General features: G+C 28.8%; 4 protein-coding genes across 6 annotated transcripts in view; 2 read left to right on the plus strand and 2 right to left on the minus strand.

Annotated features, from left to right (window-relative positions):
• Nucleotides 1-11,845, minus strand: part of LOC112686779 (dedicator of cytokinesis protein 3) — a 35,756-nt gene extending 23,911 nt beyond the window's left edge. Inside the window, exons 1-6 of one of the 2 annotated variants that reach the window (XM_025559202.1) lie at nucleotides 11,620-11,845; nucleotides 11,451-11,534; nucleotides 11,342-11,382; nucleotides 11,230-11,285; nucleotides 11,063-11,159; nucleotides 8,143-8,291 (exon numbers count right to left, since the gene is read on the minus strand). In XM_025559202.1, coding sequence (XP_025414987.1) covers nucleotides 8,143-8,291; nucleotides 11,063-11,159; nucleotides 11,230-11,285; nucleotides 11,342-11,382; nucleotides 11,451-11,534; nucleotides 11,620-11,656 — 464 coding nt within the window. In that variant the 5' untranslated portion in view covers nucleotides 11,657-11,845. The remainder of the gene's footprint in view (nucleotides 1-8,142; nucleotides 8,292-11,062; nucleotides 11,160-11,229; nucleotides 11,286-11,341; nucleotides 11,383-11,450; nucleotides 11,535-11,619) is intronic. The other variant, XM_025559204.1, reaches the window with a different exon arrangement.
• On the plus strand, nucleotides 1,931-5,764 carry LOC112686780 (innexin inx3). Of its 2 annotated transcripts, none has more exons than XM_025559205.1 (5): nucleotides 1,931-2,220; nucleotides 3,655-3,831; nucleotides 4,252-4,664; nucleotides 4,732-5,148; nucleotides 5,307-5,764. In XM_025559205.1, exons 2-5 carry the CDS (start codon nucleotides 3,669-3,671, stop codon nucleotides 5,493-5,495), a joined length of 1,182 nt encoding a protein of 393 aa, XP_025414990.1. In that variant the 5' UTR covers nucleotides 1,931-2,220; nucleotides 3,655-3,668; the 3' UTR covers nucleotides 5,496-5,764. The 2 variants fall into 2 exon arrangements, with proteins under 2 accessions (XP_025414990.1, XP_025414991.1); XM_025559206.1 differs by lacking the exon at nucleotides 1,931-2,220 and adding an exon at nucleotides 2,794-3,081.
• A 2,251-nt stretch (nucleotides 11,846-14,096) lies between the features above and the next one.
• On the minus strand, nucleotides 14,097-15,240 carry LOC112686759 (peroxisomal biogenesis factor 19). The gene is made up of 2 exons (XM_025559177.1): nucleotides 14,573-15,240; nucleotides 14,097-14,510 (listed from the first exon to the last, which is right to left on the minus strand). The coding sequence occupies exons 1-2, from the start codon at nucleotides 15,094-15,096 to the stop codon at nucleotides 14,294-14,296; spliced, it is 741 nt and encodes a 246-aa protein (XP_025414962.1). The 5' UTR covers nucleotides 15,097-15,240; the 3' UTR covers nucleotides 14,097-14,293.
• A 128-nt stretch (nucleotides 15,241-15,368) lies between these two features.
• Nucleotides 15,369-17,941, plus strand: LOC112686754 (E3 ubiquitin-protein ligase RNF181-like). The gene is made up of 4 exons (XM_025559171.1): nucleotides 15,369-15,546; nucleotides 15,613-15,819; nucleotides 17,603-17,712; nucleotides 17,775-17,941. Exons 2-4 carry the CDS (start codon nucleotides 15,615-15,617, stop codon nucleotides 17,907-17,909), a joined length of 450 nt encoding a protein of 149 aa, XP_025414956.1. The 5' UTR covers nucleotides 15,369-15,546; nucleotides 15,613-15,614; the 3' UTR covers nucleotides 17,910-17,941.
• Nucleotides 17,942-23,818: the final 5,877 nt, after the last annotated feature.

Consider the following 23,818-nt stretch of genomic DNA (forward strand, 5'->3'; position numbering starts at 1 on the left):
TATTCATATGAATAAATTATTATTATTATACATTAAATTAATATATACCTCTTAAAATAGAAGGATAATTCGTAAAAATATTTTGAATACTTGATTTAAATACAGAATAAAATATTTTAACAAATAGGTTCTTTGAAATAGTTCATTGGACAAATTAATAACTAGATAGTATCGAAAATTAATTGCAGTAACAATATAAAATGCAGAGTATGAAAAGAGTGAGCTCGATCATTTCAATCACACAAAACACAAGTCACAACTAAATTCTGTTTAAAATATTGTATTAGTAAATCATTAATATAATATTTCTATTTCACTATAGTCAAATTCAAAAAATCAAAATACCATTACAACCTATTCACCGTTTTTACCGTCACTGTTAGCAAGGCCGTATCTAAAATTTTTTTTCGGGAGGGGTCCAAAACATGAGTATTATAATTTTATTGAATTTAGATTTTGACTTTTGATATTTGGTCAAAATAAGACAGAAAAAGATTTAATCTTCTTTTATTAAAATTAATATCATATTTTCATACGATATTATGATATAAAATTAAAAGCAGTGAATGATCAATTAGAGCTTAAGTCATTTTTGACAGAAAATATTTATGTTGATATTAAAAATGAATAATTATTTTAAACATTCATAAAATATTGAACAAATTTCGGAGATGGGATCCAGACACCCTGGACCCCACCCAGATACGGCCATGACTGTTGGTAATATTACGAATAGTTAATTTAAGAGAATTTGTTCTAAATATTTTTCATAACAGAATTTCAAAGAATTTACATTTTTTTCTTATACCTAATAGAAAATTCAACATAGCAAATTATGGTATTATCAATACAACTTTTTTTCTCTACATTAAATTTTGCGATTTTGTAGAGAAGCTCTTGTAATAATAAAAATACGAGTTTTATGTACGATTTGTTTTATTAATGTAGCCCGTAGGTTGATAATCGCGTTCTAATGCAATATTTGCAGTGTTCGTGATTAAAATGAATTCTGAATTTATACATTTCTATTCAGCACCAAAGTTAACAAAGTTTACCAGTCACGAATACTGAACATACGATTGCTGACCGTTTTTAAAATCAAATTATAACTTCCACATTACATATTATATACTTAGTCGAAAAACAATGGTTTTCATAACGAGAACAAAGAAATTTGTTATACAATGCACGAGTGCTCCTTATTTTTTTAAGCAAATTCGTTTCGTTTAGTTTCACAACGTATTCTCCAAACTTTCTTTTGACGTCACATAATGTAGTACATTCTCCGTGTGAGGCGTGCGTAGTGTACACGCCATTCCGTTGTTACCAATCTTACCATATACACATTAGTAACAACAAATAGTAATTATACCGCACTAATTTGTCAAAGTTTAAAGAGTAAAATTCAAAACGCTCGTCAGTTCTCAAGCCCCCTTCCCTCAAACATGCACACGAACGCATACCGTCGGACCGGTCAGTCTGCCCGCGTTTGGCGCGACGAAATGCAAATGTCTTAGACGGAGGATGTGAGGAGGAAAACATACATAACGAAAAACAACCTGTTTGACCGGGAACAAGTCCGACAGAAAACGCCACCTACCGGACCAGATCGCGGCGTGCCGAAGCCGTAAGTCTTGATCGCGTGAGAAAAAATATTTATAAATCGACACCCGTAGAGGACGAAAAGGGCGACCAGCGACCAGTGGTTTCGTTAAAACGAAAACGTGATTTGGCAAATGCACGTCCTGCACGGAAAACTGATCGAAAATCTCGGATCTATAGCCGATTTGACGACAACCCGTACACGTATCATCCTGCGCGCCGACTACGTAGAGCGCACGCGCAAGCGTGTGCGTTGCGCGACCGTCGTAGTAGCATACTATTATAGCACTGTAGCACACTAGCACTATTACATAGCAGTGTGTAGCATTGCAACGCGCACGGCGAATACCGGTTCTGAGCGCTGCTCCGCGTTCCAGCGGCGACCGACCAACCCGTGCGCGCGCGTACGTCACAACTACGAACTAGTAGCGGTGACTGCATCGACGAGGTGCGGACCAGCGCCAACACACACTGCTTGTGCACGCACATTGAAATTATTACAATATTTTTCGTCTCTTCTTCATCTATTATTTTAAGTATTATTTTCTCACACATATCACGGTTGGCTAAGAAGCGTGCACCACGAAAACATTATTGTCACTGACTGCTAAGAGACTGGTACGTTGAACTATAATATAGACATAAAATTATAATTGCTTTTATTCTTGTTGTTGTTGTTGTTGTTATTATCATAATCATAATAACTGTCCTAGAATTTAATAATGACTACCTGCGTGTTTACATCATACGTGATAACATTGATTATAAATAATATTAAATAATATAGTAATAGTATTTATAATCAATGGTGATAATAATAAAAATAACCGGCTCGTTAGAAAAATAGAAAACAATCCGTTGTCGCGATTTTTCTGAGACCAAGTGCCGTGATCGTATTCAGATTGCGTAGCGTTAATACTATCATAAGAATAACGTTGCCGTCGGCCGGCGCTTTTTTCATATAATGTATAATATAATAATCTTTCGCGTGACAACTTGTTGCTGTCGTTTCCGACCTACGCGTGAACACACCTGACGTCTGGCGCGTCGCATCCTATTGTTTGCGATTAGTACCGGAGCACCGCCACTGCGTGTAAAATATGTTTATTATTGTGTACTGAAACGCAATGAATGATATTTGTGCACATTATTATGTACAAAACACGTACGCAGGTCGTTCAATTATTGTAGATCACGGCCAGGCTAGTTGTTCGGCGTCGCGCGTCAGGCTTACGAGACAATCGGAAAACATTGACGAACATCTATCGTCGTGGTCGTTGTGACAGAATGTGACACATTTACCACGGTTTTTTCTCTCCCGGTCATAAACCGACTACGTACCACGACAAGCATCTACAAGTATCATCGGATACACGCGGCAGACAACAGTTGTTATAATAATGTGGAACATCTGCTTCGGCAATGATAGAAGGAACTGTGTATTATAATAACTCGTTCACTAATCGGATACGAAAAATCGTGAGAACAATATTATTATTTATTATTACGCAATACAATATTGTTAAATCCTACGCCTGTTGTATTAATGGTGTACAGAATACAATAGATATGCCAACAAATCGAAAAAAATGCCAAGAATTGTCGGTACCTTGCATTCATGAATTATTGTATCCACAATTTATTTCCTTTTACCTAAAGATATAATACATTATATTCATACGGATCGGAATTACGGCTAGCGCGCCCGTTCGCGCGCGCGCGCGCGTGTGTGTGTGTGTGTGTGTGTGTGTGTGTGCGCGTGCGATCAGGTCGAAAAACCAGTTTAGTATATAATAATAGACAACTGTCTGAGAACTCGGAATTATTAAAGTGGGAGAACTGGCAACACGGGAGGCTGTTGACATCAGACAACAGATACCTGTTACTGTCTGTGTGCGTGTTTGTGTACCCCTTATGTCCAGTGGCATGTAAGAGCCGGATATCTTAGATTTTCATTTTCTCGTCTTAATGTTGAGGTTTTTGCATAATAATTCACGCTTAGACGCCGTGACTTTATTATTGAAAAAAAACTTCTGTATGTCCTCGATTTAGATTAATAAAGGACAATGGCCATATTCCCGATGCTGTCGGCTGTAGCCGGCTTCATTAAGGTGCGTTACATAGTTGACAGGGCCAATATTGACAATGCTGTATTCAGAGCACATTACAGACTAACCACAGCAATACTCTTTGGATGTTGTATACTGGTCACAGCTAATAATCTAATCGGTAAGTTTTTTTAATACAAATTTAAAAATACAATTTACTCGGAATAATTATCAACGAGTGAACGCTGCTTTGTTGTTGTAATAAAAGAGGCAATTCCTTTCAATTGACCCTGGACCTATAAATAATAAGCAAGTGAATGGGTGGGTAAAAGAGTAGATGAATCATAAAAACAAATTAACATTACATCGCTTTAGTGTTGCAATTGTTGGGCCCAGTACTCTAGATGTTTAATCTCTCTCCCTAAATATGCTTACACCTATAGATTGGTTTATCTTATGTACTTATGATTCAATTAAGTTTATCAGTCACCCACCCTTAAATGGAAATACTAGAAGCCACATTGTATTATAAAAATATCATTGATCAAAACCAAATATTTTAAATTAATCAATATTTAAATCTTTTTTTGGATTATTTTAGGTGATCCTATATCTTGTATAACTGATGGTGCTATTCCGGAGCATGTGATCAATACATTTTGCTGGATAACTCATACATTTACATTGCCCGATAAAATTGGAAAAGGCATTGGTACACATGTTGCTCATCCTGGTGTATCAAGTTATGTTGATAATGAAGACCCAAAACAATTCCATTCATATTACCAATGGGTACCTTTCATGCTATTTTTCCAAGGCATTTTATTCTATGTGCCGCATTGGCTATGGAAAAATTGGGAAGAAGGTAAAATTCGTATGATCACAGATGGTGTACGTGGTGCTTCGATTGGACAAAATGAAGAGAGAGTAAATCGTCAAAAACAATTAGTTCAATATCTTATCGATACTCTCCATATGCATAATGTATATGCTTCAGGATATTTCTTATGTGAAGTAAATATTTCATAAACATTTTTTTATTTTAATTCAATTTAATAATTCAATTTAATTCAATTTGTAGGTGTTCAATTTTTTAAATGTAATTGGAAACATGTTCTTAATTGACAGTTTCTTAGGAGGAGAATTTTTTACTTATGGTATTAAAGTTCTAGAGCTTAGTCAAATGGATCAAGAAAACCGTTATGATCCAATGGTAGCTGTTTTTCCAAGAGTTACGAAATGCACATTTCATAAATTTGGTCCATCTGGAACAATTCAAGCACATGATGCGCTTTGCATATTGGCATTAAATATTTTAAATGAAAAAATATATATATTTTTGTGGTTTTGGTTCATAATATTGGCAATTTTATCTGGTATGGCTCTAGCATACAGTATTGCTGTAGTGACATTACCTTCAATTAGAGAGACAATTTTACTACGTCGCTTTAAATTTGGTACACCAGAATCTGTTTCAGCACTCATAAGAAAAACGCAGGTAAATATATTTATTTAAATGTGTTAATTTTTTAACTTTCCTCAATTTTTTTTTACTAACTATTTAATAACTAACAATATTTAAGAAAGAATTTAAATTTATTAAAAAAATTTTTATAACTATACTTATTATTTTTGAATTATTGTGTATTATTTCAGGTGGGCGATTTCTTATTACTTCATCTTTTGGGTCAAAATATGAATATGATGCACTTCACTGAAGTATTAGATGATCTTAGTTCACGTCTACATCTAGGTAATAATTTACCAACTGCCCCTTCAACTCTGGAATTATCACCAATGTATCCTTTGGATAAACTGAGACTTCACAAAGAAACAGAGGCTTAGACGATGAATAATGTCTATTTGGTTTTATTAAGAAAAAAACATTTGGAGTTGAAAATTTTAATCTCAAACTGTGTTCAATTTATTGTCTCAATATTAAGAAAAACATTCCATAAATAAGAAACATTTGAACATTAAGTAATTTATGTAATTTAATAAACAACTTATAATGACTAGTTTTTATCGGACTAGTAATATGCAATAATTAGTTGTAAGACTTAATCATTTTTTCAACTAAATATTTTATTATAAAATTAATCTTTTTAAGTCTTATGTTACAATTGTGGTATCTAATTATTCCTACATAGTAATAATGTATCATTTTATGTAATGTCATATACTTATAATACTTAAATTGTTGATTATAATCATTTGAATGCACTTAGGCACTATTTATATTAAAAAAATATAATTTTAGTTTTATATTGTAAGTTATTTTGATTTTAAATTAGAGGTTTATCTTCTATTAAAATTGTAATTAATTGTGATAAGAAATATTGTGAATTTCAATATAGAAATTTTAGTAGTTAATTTATTTTAACAAAATAAAATGTAAAAATTATTTATAATTCATGAGATGTAACTGAAAAAAAAATTCCATGTCAATATAAGAATTTTAAAAACAATTTAAGTACCATTTATGTATTAAAATAGAGTTTTATATATTATTTTAATAAACAAATTTATATTTTATTAATTTCTTAATTTAAATGAATTGTTTAACTAAGGCAAAAACTAAAAATAGTTTTTCATAAAAAAGAATATCATTTAAACTGTATAATAGGTTGTCTAATTATTTTTGATTTTTATATTTAATAATTAAATCAAGGCCTAGAAAAATAGTTAAATACTGTGTTTATTATAATTGCAAAATAAAACCAATCACAATCTTCAACTGTGATAACTATATTCAATACTTAATTAAGAAACATAGTAAGACTAAACATTTCATAAATCGTCATTGAAGTGTTAATTAAAATAATATTAATTTTAGTGTTTTAATGTCTAACCATCAAAATATTATCATTTCTGTTTAAATAAAACGCTCATCAATACAGAATATAAATTTAAAATTAAATTCAAATCTACATCAAAAACTTAAAATATTTTCAGCTTACTAAGATGGGACTGAATATGTGAATATAATAAGCTGGTGATGAGTATAAATTATGTCATAAAATTGAACTTGGCCTCAAATTACCTAAGGTAGATAATCAGAATTAATAGACTACCACCTCTTCCATGATGTAATATAAACTTTAATGTGCTAATTGATAAATTAAGTAAATTATGTGAATAACCTTAGCAAATGCCTAATTTTGATCAATCAAATTTATATAGTATTCTTAATATATTAAGAAAAAAGTACTAATAATGTTAACCAATATACATTTTACTTTTTACATATTTTAAATTCTATAATTTTTTTTTATTTTAAAAACTTTATAAGGAACTATAGTCACAATTAAAACTTCAATAAAAAAAACTACTACATTTATTGCCATGCTGTGCAGCAATTGTATATTCATCATCATTATATGCATATAGGTTTAAAATTTAAGTTATATAACATATTCTAAAAATTAATTTGAAATTATTTTAATTACTTGTATACGTAATGGTTCATAATTCCAACTTTACTTAATAATAATGTCAATTATGTAAATCAATTTCCTATTTTTTAATAAATAAAATTGTGCTTTTTAAACTTCAGATCCAAACCAAATTAATATTATAAATATATTAACATGTACTGTAAACTATAATTTTACTATTTGGGTCAGAAACCATAAGATAAATAAAACTAAAATTGTTTGAAGTTTAATACTCTTAAAATAAAACCAATTTTAAAAATAATAATCTCTTTCAATATATTTTGAATAGTGAAATAGTAAATATTCACCTGAGAATTTAATAAAATTTTTATTCTTAGTCACCATTTAGTTATATAAAAAAAAAAAAAAGATGATTTTTATTAAACTAAATTATCTCTATGAAACTATAAATAATAATAATTTGTATTGTTTGATTCTTATTAGCATAATTGTTTTTTTTTTACACCTCACAATGATTATAAATCGAAATTGGTCATAAATATTTACAAATATACAGAATAAAATAAATAAATACTATAGTCAAGGTCTGTTAATTTTTTGAAAATTTTAATAATAACTAATTTATTATTTATATTTTTTTTAAATATTTTGTTATTATGAAATACATTTTTAAACCATAAATTATTCATCTAATTTAGTACTCTTTATAGAATTTATAGCAGCGGTCTCCACTACCATATTAGGGTTAAAAAATGACTGAAAATTACTAGCAGAACACATACATTTTTAATGGTAATGGTTAAAAAGTATAATTTATATTTTTAATAATATTAAATTCTATAAAAGTAAAAACAAGAATAATAAGATAAGATAAATAAAAGTATTTGCATATAACATTATACCACAACCAAAAATTACGTAATTTATTTACTTTAATTAATTTAGAATTTTAAAACGTAAATTTAGTTTTAATTTTAGCTGCAAAATATTTGTTAAATGGTTGCATGCATCCTGTAGGACGCATAGTGATTACTACTACTTTATTGTATAATAGATAGAATAAAGCAATTAACATGCATCATTTTTCTATTTACCTGTTTCCCCAATCAATTTTGGCTGTTATCTTTAATTTTAGTTCCCTTGTTTGGTCTTGAGTTAATGTTCCAGTTAAGAGTTGTTTTCTCCATTCCAATAACTCTCGCATTACTTTACGTAGTGTAATAAACTTATAAGTTTCTCGGTCCTAAAAATAAATAAATTTTTATTAAATGTAGGTAATAATTTCTATTGTTTCAGTACTCTCAATTTATAAACTAAAATGTTTTATAATACAAATAATATAAAACATAAAAACTTTAACTATTTTTAATGTTTTGAAATTATGTATGTTATGACTAAAATAAGAAATGTAAGTGAAATAAAAACTTATACATACATATGTTATTCAAATTTTTATAAATATATAATAATTAAAGTTGCAATGTTTTATAATGTGATTTTATAGTTCTACAGTTCTGTTAATTTAACCCAAAGCTAATAAATATTTTATAGTAGATATTTAACTAATTTATTGATCTGAAAACTTAAATATTTTTTGAGACAGAAAAAAATTGTATTATGTCTATGAGGTCTTCTTAAATTACTGATTTATTAATTTTTTATATTCAATGTATATTAGGGTAGTTCTTATTTATAGAGATTTTTTTTTTTATTATTATTATTTATTATCAATGCCTCCAAAAAGGTTCCAATATGTATAAAAATGATGTATACAAAATTTGAATATAATCGGATAAGTTTAACCTGTGACTCAAAGCCCTTAAAGTTACTACTATAATAAACCGTAGACATGGCTGTAAATATAAAATACCCCACCGATACAGTTCATATTTTAATCGTACATAGTCTTTTTTTATCTTAATGTCTTTAATATCTAATGTGATCATGTGAATCATAATTGTGACGACCGTGAATGTTCGTATCTGTCATTAGTTATTGCAAACTCACTGGTGTCGTTACTGCAAAGTACACTTATAAAATAAATGTTAAGATGTTATAATGTCACTAGGATACGAACTTTGTGATCAAACGAAAATATATTAAATCGAAAACGATGCAAATCAAATTATAGGCAGCAAGTTATCATCCATTATGCAAGTGTAAAAAGTTTTATTTTATAATCATAGAAAAATGAAGCTTAATATGAGACAGAGTTGCTCTTTAGTTTTAAAAGAAACAATTATATTTTGGGAAAAAGCGCGCATACCAACAAGAGATTTTCAAAGTTGTATTGACAAATTAGAAAAAATGTATGATGAATAGAGAAATTTACAGAAAAAATACAAGTAAAAATTTAAAATTATTTAAACTTTGTCAAGAATATTAAACAAAAAAAGAAAAACGATTCAGTTCGTAATGTTTGTATTTTTATTTTTCGTTTCTATGTTAAAGCATGGTTCAATGCACCAAATGCCTGATTTGCATCACGCCAAGGCTTGTAATTTTTGAGTGTTTTTTATGATTATAAAACAATAGATGAAAATGTATTTGAAGTTACACTAAAAAAATTTATCAATCATCTATGGTATTTATCTCCAGAGTCAGTTTGATTTGCATTTTTCAATGATATTTCTGACGATACAAAAATAAAAATGATTCAAGCTTTAAAAAAAGATAATAATGTAAATGGAGATTCAATTAATATAGAAAAACGATTACGTGTAAAATTAAATGAAATTCCATGTTTTATAAATAAGACGATAGAATCATTTATTTCAGATAAAACTTTAAATTTTTTAAAAGGTTCAATATAAATTATAACTTTATTGAAACATTGCCATCAACTTGGGAGAATAATTTAGAATACAAACAGGGTAAAGAAATTATCAGCATATTAAAAATTGTAAATGATACAGCTGAACAAGCTGTTAAATGCATTTTAAGATTTTAACAAAATTGGTTCAAAAAATGAAGAACTGAAGCAGTATATTCTTCAAGTTGTCATGGAATACAGGCAATGGTATTCAAATTCCAACAAAAGCATTCATATGGAAAAATTATAATACATGCATACAAAATAAAATATTGGTAGACATTAATTAAAAATGTATTAATTATTATAAATTGTTTATAAAATTAAAATTTGTTTTTCCTTACAAAATATGTAATTATTATTTAATTTGTAGGTTAATTTTATGAATTACTCAATTTTTTAAAAATATTAATAATGTAAAACTTATGAGAGCTTTGGGGTACGGGTTTAATTTATCCGATTATGCTCAAATTTTGTATGCGTCATTTTTATGCATATTGGAACCTAATTAGGGGGATCGGTCATAAAAATTTAAATATTTAAAAATAAGGACCACCCTATTATATACATATATATCAATTAATAACTTAAATTTTATGTTTCAAGTAATCTTGATTTAATTAATTGATACAATATGTATCCATTAAAAGAGAAAATTTCAAGAAATAATTAAGATGGATCATTGGAAGACATCATAAAATTTGTTTCTATATAATTTATCTGATCTCAGAACCGATAAAAAAAATTTTCACAAAATGTATTTCAATATTTTATATTGTATTTAAATTTTTACAAGAAATATTGATTAATATATTCAAGGATTTTTATTTTCTAACAATAAACATTTAGTTTAACTATTTTATGTAACTATTACATTATTTATAATCATTATTTATCAGAAATATATAAATATAATAAACAAATTTTACTTCTAAATATTTTAAAGATTTAATATAAGAGAATATATGAATATTTTAATAAAAATGTAAATATCATTTTTTACCAAATAATTAAAAAAAATATGCTAAATTTTTACACTTGTCACTAATATTGCATACATATTTTTATTGTAAAATAATTTGTTTGTTATTTTATAAAAGAAATTTTCAGATGAATTACCAAATTTGGCACGTAATTTATTTATTAACTGTAAACAACTTCATATAAATTCATGAAAATATGAAACTATTTTATTGACATACCACATATAATGACTTCCAGATACAATTCCAATCTCGTAGAACCAAAGATACTTCTCTAACAACTGAATCTTCCAATGGTATAGCGGTTTCAAAACTTCTAAAGTTTAAAATTACCAAATATTAAACAAAAAATATATATTTTATTGATATTTAAATTAAAAAATTACCCTTCATTTTCAATGCGGCAGGGTTTCAAATGAATATATGTAGATGGAAATATACCCTAAACAATATAATTATAAGCAACAATTACATAATATATTAATATAATAATCTCACCTTTACAGATCGATTTTTTGTAACAAATCCTCTATACCAACCTAGATAGTATAAATAAAACAGTTTTAAATTATAGTTGAATAATTTTTTAAATAAATATCTAACTGACCACAACATTGTTCAAGAATTTGAACAGTATCTCCAATTTCAAGATGTAGACCGTATGGATTATCTCCATTCCAGTTGTATATAACTGTAAGATAATTTATATAATATAATAATAAATAAAATATTTCAAAACATCAATTAATAAATAAAAAACATTATATGCTACGCACCAACTCCATATTTTTTTGTTTTCGTAGGAGTCCACATATTATGTTATTGAAGATCCCTGTTGTAGTTTTTCAACTCATGATTTTTCTTCCTCTTTTTATTTTTCAGACTTTCGAATTGAACAGAAAAAACAAAAATTAAATTTGATTATTCTTTCCGAAATATACTTATTCGGTATTGTTTACATTTCACTTTTAATTGTTATCAAACACGGGGGTGGAGCCGCTAACTAATAAGATAAGATATGTACTTTTTCATACGCAATAATGTGTCCTATGTATACTTATTTCTGGTTTCTTTAATCGAAACCAGTGGCGCCGAATCTTAGAGTAAGATTATGTGCCGAACTCCTACTCCAGGTAGATCAATTGAACTGCCTAGAAATTGGAATGTTAAAAAAATAAAAATTTTTCTTATATATTATTTGACAAATATTTTCTATTGAAAATATATATATATACATATAATTTAATATTATATAAAATCATTTAATGATTAAATATGTTTAACAGAAATGTTTAAATATTCAAATGGGCGGTAAATTGAAAGGGATGGATGGCTAAATCCAGTGGCGTATACAGAAAATATTTTCGGGAGGGGCTGCTATGAACAGAGTTAAATTACCACTGCTATCTAAGAATTACTAACAAGCCACAGTAGGTACTTATCTACGTTTCATTTACAGAATGTCCCAAAATGATTTGACGTTGGACGCAAATTCTAAATAAACATAGAGCACTATTAAAATATAACAAACGTTTAAAACATTTGGGGGGAGGGCTGTAGGCCACTTGCCCCCCCCCCCTATATACACCACTGTGTAAATCTAATTATTTGAACTGGCAGTTTTCATTCGGCGTTAATTCGAATCTTACGTTTGAACGTAGAGTGTTAGGAATAGTTAATACTATAACAGTAGATGCCTATAAATACTTCTGAGTGGGCCGGGACCCCTTCAAATTTACTCTGGTCTAGGGCTGACTCCCCCAAATTCATATACAAATTTTTTTTATTGAGTATTAAAATCATGCTTTAAGTTATGCACATTAAATACATTTATTTTGATTACGATTTGATAGTATAGTTTATTATGATTTTGATTACTATATAACTTATATATAAATATGTGTATTAATATATAAAATGCTGTAAAAAACATTATCTTAAAGTTAAAAATAGGGTCTATTCGTATTCAACATTATATTAAATGGTAACTAGTGTAAAAGTGTCACAGGCTCTACAAGTTTTTCATAGAAAAAAAATTATGAAAAATGATACAAGGGCCCAAAATTGTTGCCATTCCCACCAATAGTAATTTAGTAATTTAGTAATAGTAATAATAATAGTAATTTAATCTAATAGTAATTTACAGGCTACTTGCCTGTTTGGTAGAGCTACCCTTAAAATAGTAATTCACAAATTCTTGAATTATTAACAATGTATGTAATAATTGTTTTAATGAGTTAATAATTTGATAAAAAGACATAATTGGGTCAACAATTTTTTTATACATATTAACTATGATAATGTTTTATGAATAGAAAGTTCTGTATGACTTTCAAATTCTGGCACCTGTTGTTTTAGGGATTTCTACAAATAGAACTTAAAGAATGATATTTTTAATATTTACGTACATCTATACAAAATTCAGGTTTCATTGGAAGGTGAAATAAGTAAAACAAATTAATTTATACTAATTATTATTTTATTTTTTTTATATAAATATGATAAATTTTAACAATATCTATACAAAAATGTAAGTTCTATGTTTCATAATTTATTTATAGCAAATATCAATAGTATACATTTTGTTTTTCATCTATTAATTATTTACTTAATGAAGTATACACTTTAAGTAAAAAAACCCTGTCTGAAAATTTAATTTATAACATACATTTAATTTAAAGCCAATAATTATTATATTATACATAAAAAAGTAGTATTTTCTAAGAAATAAAATTGAAGAGGTAGAATCTTCTAAAATAAAACATTTTTATTTCACCCGCACAAAGACAGATAAATTAATTAATCTAATCAAATTTTCCCAAACCAATAATTTAAAGTTTTTAAGAAACATTGATAGATGTAGCAGATTTCAATATTCTCATATTCATTAGTCTTGAAAATGTAAATCAAAATAGTTTTTATTTTAAATAATATTTTCAAATGAGTTTCTTATTTTGTGTACCTGTTATGTATTATAAATATAAAGAATAATTCAAACATTGTAACTCAATTCAAATTTGTCTTCATTATTATATTTTCATACATTTTATTTTATTGAAGTTTTTTTAAAAAAAAATAATATATCAATTAAAAAAATAATATATTAATTAGAGAAATCATAACTCAAAATATATCATTAATTCTGTAATTCATTAAAATACAGCAATCTACTAATTAAAATGCAATAAATTAATATTAACTCTTAAAAATGATCCAATAATACATTTTAATAAGTGGATATTACAAAAAATTAACAAATCATTAAAAAATCTGTACAGTTAACAAAATTAGAAATTTGAATCATGGCATTTATTTTTAAAAGTAAATTTGTCACATGAAATCTGCTACCCTTTCACCTATACCCTATGTTAATTCAGTCTTCATTTATCGGACTGATAACAAATAAATAAATAAGACTCAATAAAAATAATCATTTATGGCAAATATTTGCTACATGAGGTTACATTGACCAATATTATCTGGCATTGGATTTCCATCAGCAACATCTCTTAATAATTCCTCTGGCGGTTGGCCACATTCTTGCATTTTTTTTAATAATTCCATGAGCTCTTTGAACTTTCTTGTTTTAGTAACTTCATCATCGGTGTCTTGTTGATTTTCTAAATGATTTCGAACTTCTTTTATGCAACCAAACATTTGTGTATACCTGAAATATGAAATTTAATATAAATTCATATAACACACTAATTATTAAAAAAAATCTATTACCTATCAAATTCTTCTTTATTCGATGTTAATTCATTGTCCTCGAGCCATTTTGGATATTTATCACATAAATCCTTAATGGATGGATATAAAACTTCTTTACTCAATAATGGTTGCATAAATTGCATCAGCATTGGTAACATATCATCGTCCATGTTGATGTCATCTTGTATACCCATGTTTGCAAACATAGAACCCATATCACTTCCTTCAGGCAAATTTTGTTTCACTTCTGATAGACTTTTTAATGACTCTTGAATAACAGCTTGTAAATCAGATCCAGATTCACCTAATATTAATGCTTGTAAACCAGCCGTTAGTTCTGCTTGGTCACTGTTCATGAATGATTTCATTGTTTCTTCAAGGCTTTCTTTTAAAAAGTCATCATTTGTACTGAAAGAAGGAATTTCAGATATAGCTGATGGTGTTTCTTTTTCAGCAGAATCTTCAAAATCTTTAAGTGCATCATCCAATAATTCAGACAATGCATTTTGTGAATTTTCATCTTTTGATGGTTTTTCAGACATTTCGAAATGAAATATTGAAATTAAAAAAGTATTCTGAAACTAATTATTATTTTATTTTACTCAAAATAAAAATGTTAAGATTTTTGTTAAATAATTTGTATTTATATTATAGTACACAGTCACTGTGCACTATGCAGACAATTTTGACCTCATAACAATTCATATTCGGATAGTTAAAAAGAATTTTGATAACAAAACAGATGTTTTATTATTGATAAGAAATAATAATTTAATTTGTTAAAAAAATCGAAAATAAGAAGAGAGGTTAACGTTGAGTTATTGATTATTTTAACAGTACTAAATTATAGAATTATTTATTACGCATTTATCATCTAATAATTAATAATTTGGTTTGCCATTATTTTCTGAATGGAGAGTGTAATATCTTCGTAACCATAATATATTTTATCAATTATAAAATTGTTTTAACATTTTAAGAACTACTCCAAAGTAAGTAATTTCATTTTATCATTGCTTTTATATTTCATAGAAAATTTTGTTTAAATTGGTCTTTAGTAATGGCCAGCTATTTTGATGAACTTCATGTTGATGAAGATGAAGTACCAACAGTTCGTGTGGAACGTTTGACAAGAGAGACATTTCGAATGCTTTTTGATCATGATCCAATACGATATGGTGACATGGTTAATTATCAAAGTAGTCCTCCTGCATCCAAATCAGAAATTGAAAAACTTATTACTCCTTTATTTGATGAACTATTGGGTAAATACTAGAAATATTTATTTACTAAACATTACTTAGACATTTTTGGTGCTTATTTATTGTCCAAAATTATGATAACAGACATTTTTTATTCTATGAGAATCATTATTTCCTCAACAATCCTTGACAATTTTGCATCTGTGAAATGCATATATTTTGAAAATTGACTATGATTAATGATTAATCTTGTATACAATTTCCAAGTTATAAAAGCCTAAAGCATTTATTGTACCATTTTTATTAATATATGAAGACACTTTATCATTATACAAGGTTATGAGTCATAACTTATGATTAACATCTAAGAATACCTTAGTTATCAAGACTACCACAATCTTAAAGATGCCTACGCACTGTGTTTCTATGCTCAGATTTATAATTATCATAATATTATTTAGCTTTTGTAATATTTGTAATATTTTTAAATTTTCCGTAAGTGGTGGACATACTAAAATCATCTTAAAGTCTTTATTAATCAAGATCAATTAAAGAACCGATTTAAAATCATAATCAACTAATGTTTAATGTATTTGGTTCTAAAACGTAAAGTTACATGAATTCAACAAAATGTATAACAATCAAAGTCCTATTTCATCAAGTAAACATTTTTCAATCATACATATTATACTAAAACTATATTTACATATTTAATACTTAATAGATACTATTTTATATAATACAAATAACTAAAAATAATTTATTAATCAATTTTTAAAAAATAAATTAGTTTATGATGATAAAAAAGTGATAAAATTTGAACAAAAGGTTTGTGATATTTCATAAAAAATGGTAGTCTCGTCTAAGTAAAGTATAAGTGTACTAGTGTAGTAAAGTTCCAATACAAAAAATGAATTTGATAATTGAAAATTGACCTCTTCATATTAATTTTTTGTTTAAATTTATGATCTGTTGAGATGCTGAAAAAAACTTGATGTCATTTTATTTCCCAAGAATGTAATGACAGAGTTTAATTTAATTTAAATCTAATTAATACATTACTTAATTTGTTTAAAACTAGAAATAAAGCCGGGTTCACACGGAGTCGTAAACTGGGTGAGAATACTACTATTAGGAGAGTTAGTCGTGAACACTACCTGGTGTGAACTAGTAGTTGTGGTAGTAGGAGCCGTCAACGACCAAAAATAAATCGGTCGTGATTACTCCGGTATGTTGGAATGAACATGACCGGTTTAGTTGTAAATCACTTAACAAATATCAAATTAATTGCATATATATATATATATATATATATGTATTTGTTTCGTTTTTCGTAGGCGTGAAATAATAAAATGTATTAGCTTATAATTTATTAATCAAATTAATTAATACATTTTATTTTTATATACAAATAACATTTCTTACATCAACGTAATGTTAGTTTACAAAATTAATACAAAACAAACAATTAAATTTGTTAAATTGTATCGCGATGCAGAATGTTTGTGGAAAATAAATTTTGAAGTGTACAAAGACAAAGATACTAGAGATAGAGCCTTAAAAAAAAAAAAAAAATGCGATTAAATGGGTATCGATGGTATTAGTATTCATAAAATAGCCCAAAAGATTAAAAATATTAGATCAGTTTATTATCAAGATTTGAAAAAAATAAATAACTCTAAAAAATCAGGAACATCTGCAATTGATATGTGTGAACTGGGGGTTGTAAATTATCGATTGTGCAATTCAAGCAGTTGTGAGACATGCGCAGAACGAGTAGTATTCTCACCCAGTTTATGACTTCGTGTGAACCCAGCTTAATAGTTACTTAAACTAATTTTTTTAGGAGAACAATGTCGAATATGTTTATGTCAATATCAAGTAAATGATAAAGCACTAACTATGCCATGTAAACATATATTTCATGAAGATTGTTTAAAAACATGGTTGGAAAAAGTAATGGATTATATATTGTATAAAATGAATGCATCACTAATTTATTTATTATATCTTTTCAGAGTAATTTTTGTCCACTTTGTAAATTTGAACTGAAGACCGATAATAAAATGTATGAATTATATAAAGAAGAATTAAAAAAACGACAAGCAAGAGAAAATAATATTGCCCAACTTCATGATTTAATGTTCTCATAAACTTATAAATTAATAAAACATTTTAATGATTATGGTAGTATTTTTAATTAGTTTTTAGGTGATTGAAAACTTTGGGATTGTATGACTTTATTAATTATACACTTAATACTTAAAACTATACTTACTACAATATACTATACTTACTACAAATATACATTATAAATTATTATTATTATAAACTATTATTATTATAAATTATTATTATTATAGGTTTTTAAAAGTGTGATTTTAAATAATATTATGTTTTTAATTTTTAATTTTAGAGTTTTATATCTTTACCATCCCAGATTAAATTTGAATGTTATTTAATCTCTGATATCATAATGTTTCCATTTTATATATTATTATACTTGTCTTATTAAATATAATTTTAATTCTTAATTATTTATTTTGAAGTTATTGTCATCCAAATTTTTAATACAACTAATAGTTATTGATTAAGTTACCAATAGTTGCTACAAGGATTTAATATATCTTATTTTTGTTGAATGGACTTTATCTGTATTTCAATGAGTATGTTGATAAATCTAAAAATTAAAATTATCAAAACAATTGGTAATGTAATATATTCCTAATATATTTTAAAATGATAACCACAAATAAAAACCAATTTTTCGCTAATATGCATCTAGCTGCAATATTATTCATATATAAATATAAGTTTTATGGAATTATTTGCATTCAACTTTTATAATATATTTAGTATCGCCATTTTATGCTGATTCTTAAGATTTAAAATGAGGATTAAATTTTGTTTAACTGCCAAAAAATTTAAAAGTTTTTATATTTTAGTGCAATTTTAACTTACCTATTGTATTAAGTTATAGGTTAAATCTAAAAAATGCTTAAATAAACACTTAAAATGTACCTGTTGGAGGAATTAGACTAACTTTTTCAGCCAATACATTTAGGACTTTGGAAAATAGTCATAAAACGATAAAACCATTTCTTATGTAAATTGCTTGAAATATATAGCTTTTATTTGTTTCTCTAATAAATTTATGTCTAAATCACATTTTATTTCTATTTATAGAATGCTCAACTCAACTTTAAGAAAATATTAGAAAATTGTAGACAGGCATGTACCGGCCCACCGGGATACCGGGAAAAATCCCGGTGGTCCCTCATAAAAATTATAAGACCTGGGACTTCTACCAAATAGGTATCTGTAGTTTTAGTTAAATTCAGTAATTTTATAATTTTTAACAATTTTAATTGAATAATTGAAAAGAGAAAATTGCATATAAGTCAAATAATAAATTTCATTGGTCATTTGCTGATAATAAAATTTTTATATATATATATATATATATAAAACATTATGTCAGTTCGTGTTGAGACACCGTTCAGTTCACACGTATGTTTTATCGTACACTGCTCCGCTTTTATCAGCTTCCGATAGCTAAGTCATTAGTGATCGCTGTTTTCCCCAGTACAAGTCGCGGGAACCCAAATTATCAGTAATATATAAGCATATTTACCTGCCTAGGCAACTTATTATATTGATTTTCCCTATCTATTACCTTACCTTATCTATGTCATTATGAATTCTCGTAAATGTAATTCCACTAACCCAAAACCCACAACCAGTAAAGTAACAAAAATAAATATGCCACCTACTTTAAAAATATCAACATCATTATCAAATCAAACGGGCGACTACTTTTCATTAGACTTCTCAGACAACGAACAAGACTGGCAAACAGTCTTATCAGTCTCAGCTAAACGCGTTAGATCTCCAGGTCACGCCTCTTCTTCACTGTCGAAAAAAGAAGCAAGCATTTTTATCTCCGCAAATCGTTTCTCTCCTTTAGCCACTCCTGATGAAGACTCACAAATGGTTACTGAAGTCAGTGAACAACAGCAGACACCTATCGTAATAAATCCTCCAAACCAGCCGCCTATATTTATCGAATCGGAGCTAAATTTCAATAATTTTATTATTAAAATTAACGAACTAACCAAGTCCTCTCGTTTGAGTGTAAAGCTTCTACCAAAGGCCTGAAGTTACAAACGTTTAATTTGGATTCTTACAAAGCCGTTATTAAATACCTCAAGAAAAACGAAGTTCCCCACCACTCCCTCCAGAATAAAGAGGATAAACCGTTCAGAGTAGTGATTAAAAATCTCCACCCTTCAACAGATATTTCATTCATAAAAACTGAACTTTCAGCCCTAGGTTTCGTAGTTAGAAATATAAACAATGCTCGCCATAGACTATCCAAATCGCCTCTCCCTATATTTTTATTGATTTAGAACCCAACTCTGAAATCTTTAAATTAACCTCGCTCTGCTTCACTAAAATTAAAGTTAAAACACCGTACGCCAAGAAAAACATTCCACAATGCCTCTACTACCAATCTTATGGCCACACACGTACATACTGCAGCACCATCCTAGATGCGTTTGTCGTGACGAACACTTCGCACGACTCTTCTTTGTGTCAAAAAAATCGAAATGAACCTGCCAAATGTGCCTTATGCAGTAGCCCAGTAAATTACCCAGCAAATTATAAAGGTTGTTCTGTCCATAAGGGCATCATCAAAAAACGGAAACTCCAACATTTTCCCTGGCGTAAAAATACTTCAAATTCCCAAGAAGCACTCACTTCCTCTATTCTTCAAAAACCAAGCCAGACTGACTTTCCCCCTCCCGAAAATCAATGAGCACACTAATGTTCCGCAGAATTCACCTTCTCCCGCTCATCCTGCCTCAAACAATATTAACGAACAACTCTCCTCTTTTATAATTGAATTTAGATTATTAATCAATCCATTAATTACACTACTCACAATAATCATAGACAAACTCATTAAAACCAATGGCCGCCAATAAATTGTCCACTCTAACCATTCTTCTTTGGAATGCTAAAATAAACTCCAAATCGCCCTAAAAGAAAACAATGTAGATATAGCTCTCATCTCACTCCCAGCTCAAAATTTAAAATTTTCGGATACGACTGCCTCCAAGCTAATCACCCCGATGACTCAGCTCATGCCGGTGCTGCATTACTAATTTCTACTAAAATCCCACACTCACCTTATCCACCTAAATCTAACCAACACATGCAGATAGTCGCTACATCTATAAATGTGAATTCCATACCCACTTCTATCGCATATGCCTACTTCTCTCCAGGATCACCTTTTCCTGCACAAGATCTGTCACTATTTCTTCAAACACTGAATCACATATACGTCATTGGTGCCGACTTTAATGCGAAGCATGAAACATGGGGCTGTCGCTCAAAAAACACTAGAGGTCGCACTCTACACAACTTTATAACAAACAAGTGCTCTAAAGTTATTTCTCCAGCCTCCCCTACATACTGATCAACTCACGCAAACCGCCACCCAGATTATCTTGATTTCTTCCTATCTAACGTCCCCAATTACATCCATAAAAATATTTCAAACCTGAATGACCCTGCATCCGACCACACACCACTCATCCTCAAAATTCAAGCAAAAGTTGTCATCCACCCATTTATCAGAAAACGCACAGACTGGAATAAATTTCGTAATATTATGACAACTTCCACCTCTTTAAACATAAAGTTAAAAAACCCCACCGATATAGATACTGCCATAAACACTCACACAAACAATATTCAAGACACACTTCGAATATATTCCACCACAGCAGCAAATCAAGACAACTCCAATAGTCTTATTACTCCCAAAATAAGAAAATCTCTCAAAAACGTCGGGCTCGAAACATTTGGCAACGAACTCACTACCCGATTGACAAACAACGGTACAATTATTTTTCCAACAAACTCAAGTCAACTCTCATAAAACATAAAAATCAACTATACATCTCCCATATTCAATCTTTCACCCTCAAACGGGTCTCTCTGGAGAAAAACTAAATCTCTTTTAAAGCATAAATCTACCATTCCTCCTCACCGTTATCAAAACAACAATCTTGCTACCATTGACCAAGAAAAGTCAGATCTGCTGGCTAACCATCTTGCTAATACATTTAAACTTCACAACATTTCCCCTGACGCTACTCACATGCTTCAAGTTGATCAATTCATCACATCACCTCTGCCCATGGCACTACCAGCCTCGCCCACTTATCCTGGCGAAGTTCTATCAATTGTTTAAAAACTCAAGAATAGTAAGTCACTCGGCCTTGATCACATAAACAACAAAACAGTCAAAAATTTACCTCCAAAAACCATCGTTCTCCTCACCTACATCTTATCATGCTATATTTCTACTATCTTATTTCCCTAGTTCCTGGAAATCAGCACTCATTATACCTATACTTAAACCAGGCAAACAACCTGATATTCCAGAATGGTATAGACCAATCAGTCTACTACCCACGTTTGGAAAAATTTTTGAAAAACTTCTTCTCAAGAGACTTATGACTATCGCACTCAAACAAAATGCCCTATCCAGCTTTCAATTTGGTTTCCGAGCCAAACATGCAACTTTTACACCAACTCCACCGCGTAGTGGACCATATTGCTACATCTCTAGAAACAATAAAATATTGCTCAGGGCTTTTTCTCGACGTAGCTCAAGCTTTTGACGCTGTCTGGCACGACGGTTCATTATACAAACTTAAAAAAACTTTCCCGGTTCCTTATTATTTACTTTTAAAATTATACCTAAATAACTGAACATTCAGAGTCAAATTAAAAACCACATTTTCCAGCTCACAAAACATTCTAGCCGTTGTCCCTCAGGGAAGCGACATCGCTCCTTTCCTCTACACATTGTTCACAGCTGACATTCCTACAACCGATAACATCCTATTAGGGACATATGCCGACGACACCGCAATTCTTTCATCCAGTCAAGATCCACACGAAGCAAGCGGCCTACTTCAAAACCATCTAAACAGCTTATTCCACTGGTTCAAATCATGGAAAATCAAGATCAATAATCTTCTCACGTCACCTTCTCCCTCCCATCCGGTAACTGTTCTCATATAACATTTGAAAACGCAATCTTTTCTCACACAAACGAAGTCAAATATCTCGGTCTACTGTTTGAAAGAAGGTTCACCTAGGGCCTCCACCTCAAAACCAAACATAAACAAATAAATAGCCGCCTGCACATCCTTAGGCCTCTCATGAAATCTAATATGTGCATCTCTAACCATCTACTACTCTATAAATCCTTACTGCAATCTATCTGGTCATATGGAATAGCTTTTTGGGGTACCGCTAAACCATCGAACACAAGAACCATACAAGCATTTCAAGCTATCTGCCTCCGCATGATTGCTAATACCCCTTGGTACGTCACAAATATTGCTCTACATAATGACCTTCAAATCCTCACCGTTAAACAAGCAGCTATCAAATATTATCTTCGCCTGCACTCCAATATGGAACACCACTCAAATACCCTCATCACTCAACTTCATACCAACGCTCTTCCTGGCAACCCAGCCAGGCACCTTAAACGTGAATAGCCCAGAGATCTTCTCAACGCACATTAAACTCAAAATGTCTTTTTCATTTTTACTATCTCTCACTAAATTATCCTCCACGTAGAAATTTCTAATGTGAAACTTCTACTCACTGTCTTCTTCTCACCGCCTCTTTAAAAAAAAAAAAATTATCTCATTCACATTTACTTATTGTACCATTTTATATAGATTGTAAATTTTCATAAATAAACGATAATTTAAAAAAAAAACATGTTTTATAAATATATATAAGTCAACTACAAACAATTTCTTATTACCATAGACGTGTCTGAAAATGTTGTGCAGGTATGGCCAATAAAATTTTTCATTAGGAAAATTGAAATTTTCATTTAGGATATGAAGACAAAGAGTGACTTATACACAATACACTACATCGAGAACGTACGTAGTAATTGTAGTTACTACAGTAACAACAGTTAGTAAATAATATTCTCACCCTCTTCAAAAAAATAAAA

This window comes from Sipha flava, unplaced genomic scaffold (assembly GCF_003268045.1).
Source record: "Sipha flava isolate LNK unplaced genomic scaffold, YSA_version1 324_pilon_pilon, whole genome shotgun sequence".
Lineage (NCBI taxonomy): Eukaryota > Metazoa > Arthropoda > Insecta > Hemiptera > Aphididae > Sipha > Sipha flava.

Bases quoted from the DNA above. Each gene is read 5' to 3' on its own strand.
- LOC112686780 (XM_025559205.1), top strand. From the start codon at position 3,669: ATGGCCATATTCCCGATGCTGTCGGCTGTAGCCGGCTTCATTAAGGTG. The intron at 3,832-4,251 runs GTAAGTTTTTTT...GGATTATTTTAG, and splicing joins CACAGCTAATAATCTAATCG to GTGATCCTATATCTTGTATA. The intron at 5,149-5,306 runs GTAAATATATTT...GTATTATTTCAG, and splicing joins CACTCATAAGAAAAACGCAG to GTGGGCGATTTCTTATTACT.
- LOC112686759 (XM_025559177.1), bottom strand. From the start codon at position 15,096: ATGTCTGAAAAACCATCAAAAGATGAAAATTCACAAAATGCATTGTCT. The intron at 14,511-14,572 runs GTAATAGATTTT...TTCATATTTCAG, and splicing joins AATAAAGAAGAATTTGATAG to GTATACACAAATGTTTGGTT.
- LOC112686754 (XM_025559171.1), top strand. From the start codon at position 15,615: ATGGCCAGCTATTTTGATGAACTTCATGTTGATGAAGATGAAGTACCA. The intron at 15,820-17,602 runs GTAAATACTAGA...TAATTTTTTTAG, and splicing joins TTTATTTGATGAACTATTGG to GAGAACAATGTCGAATATGT. The intron at 17,713-17,774 runs GTAATGGATTAT...ATATCTTTTCAG, and splicing joins TAAAAACATGGTTGGAAAAA to AGTAATTTTTGTCCACTTTG.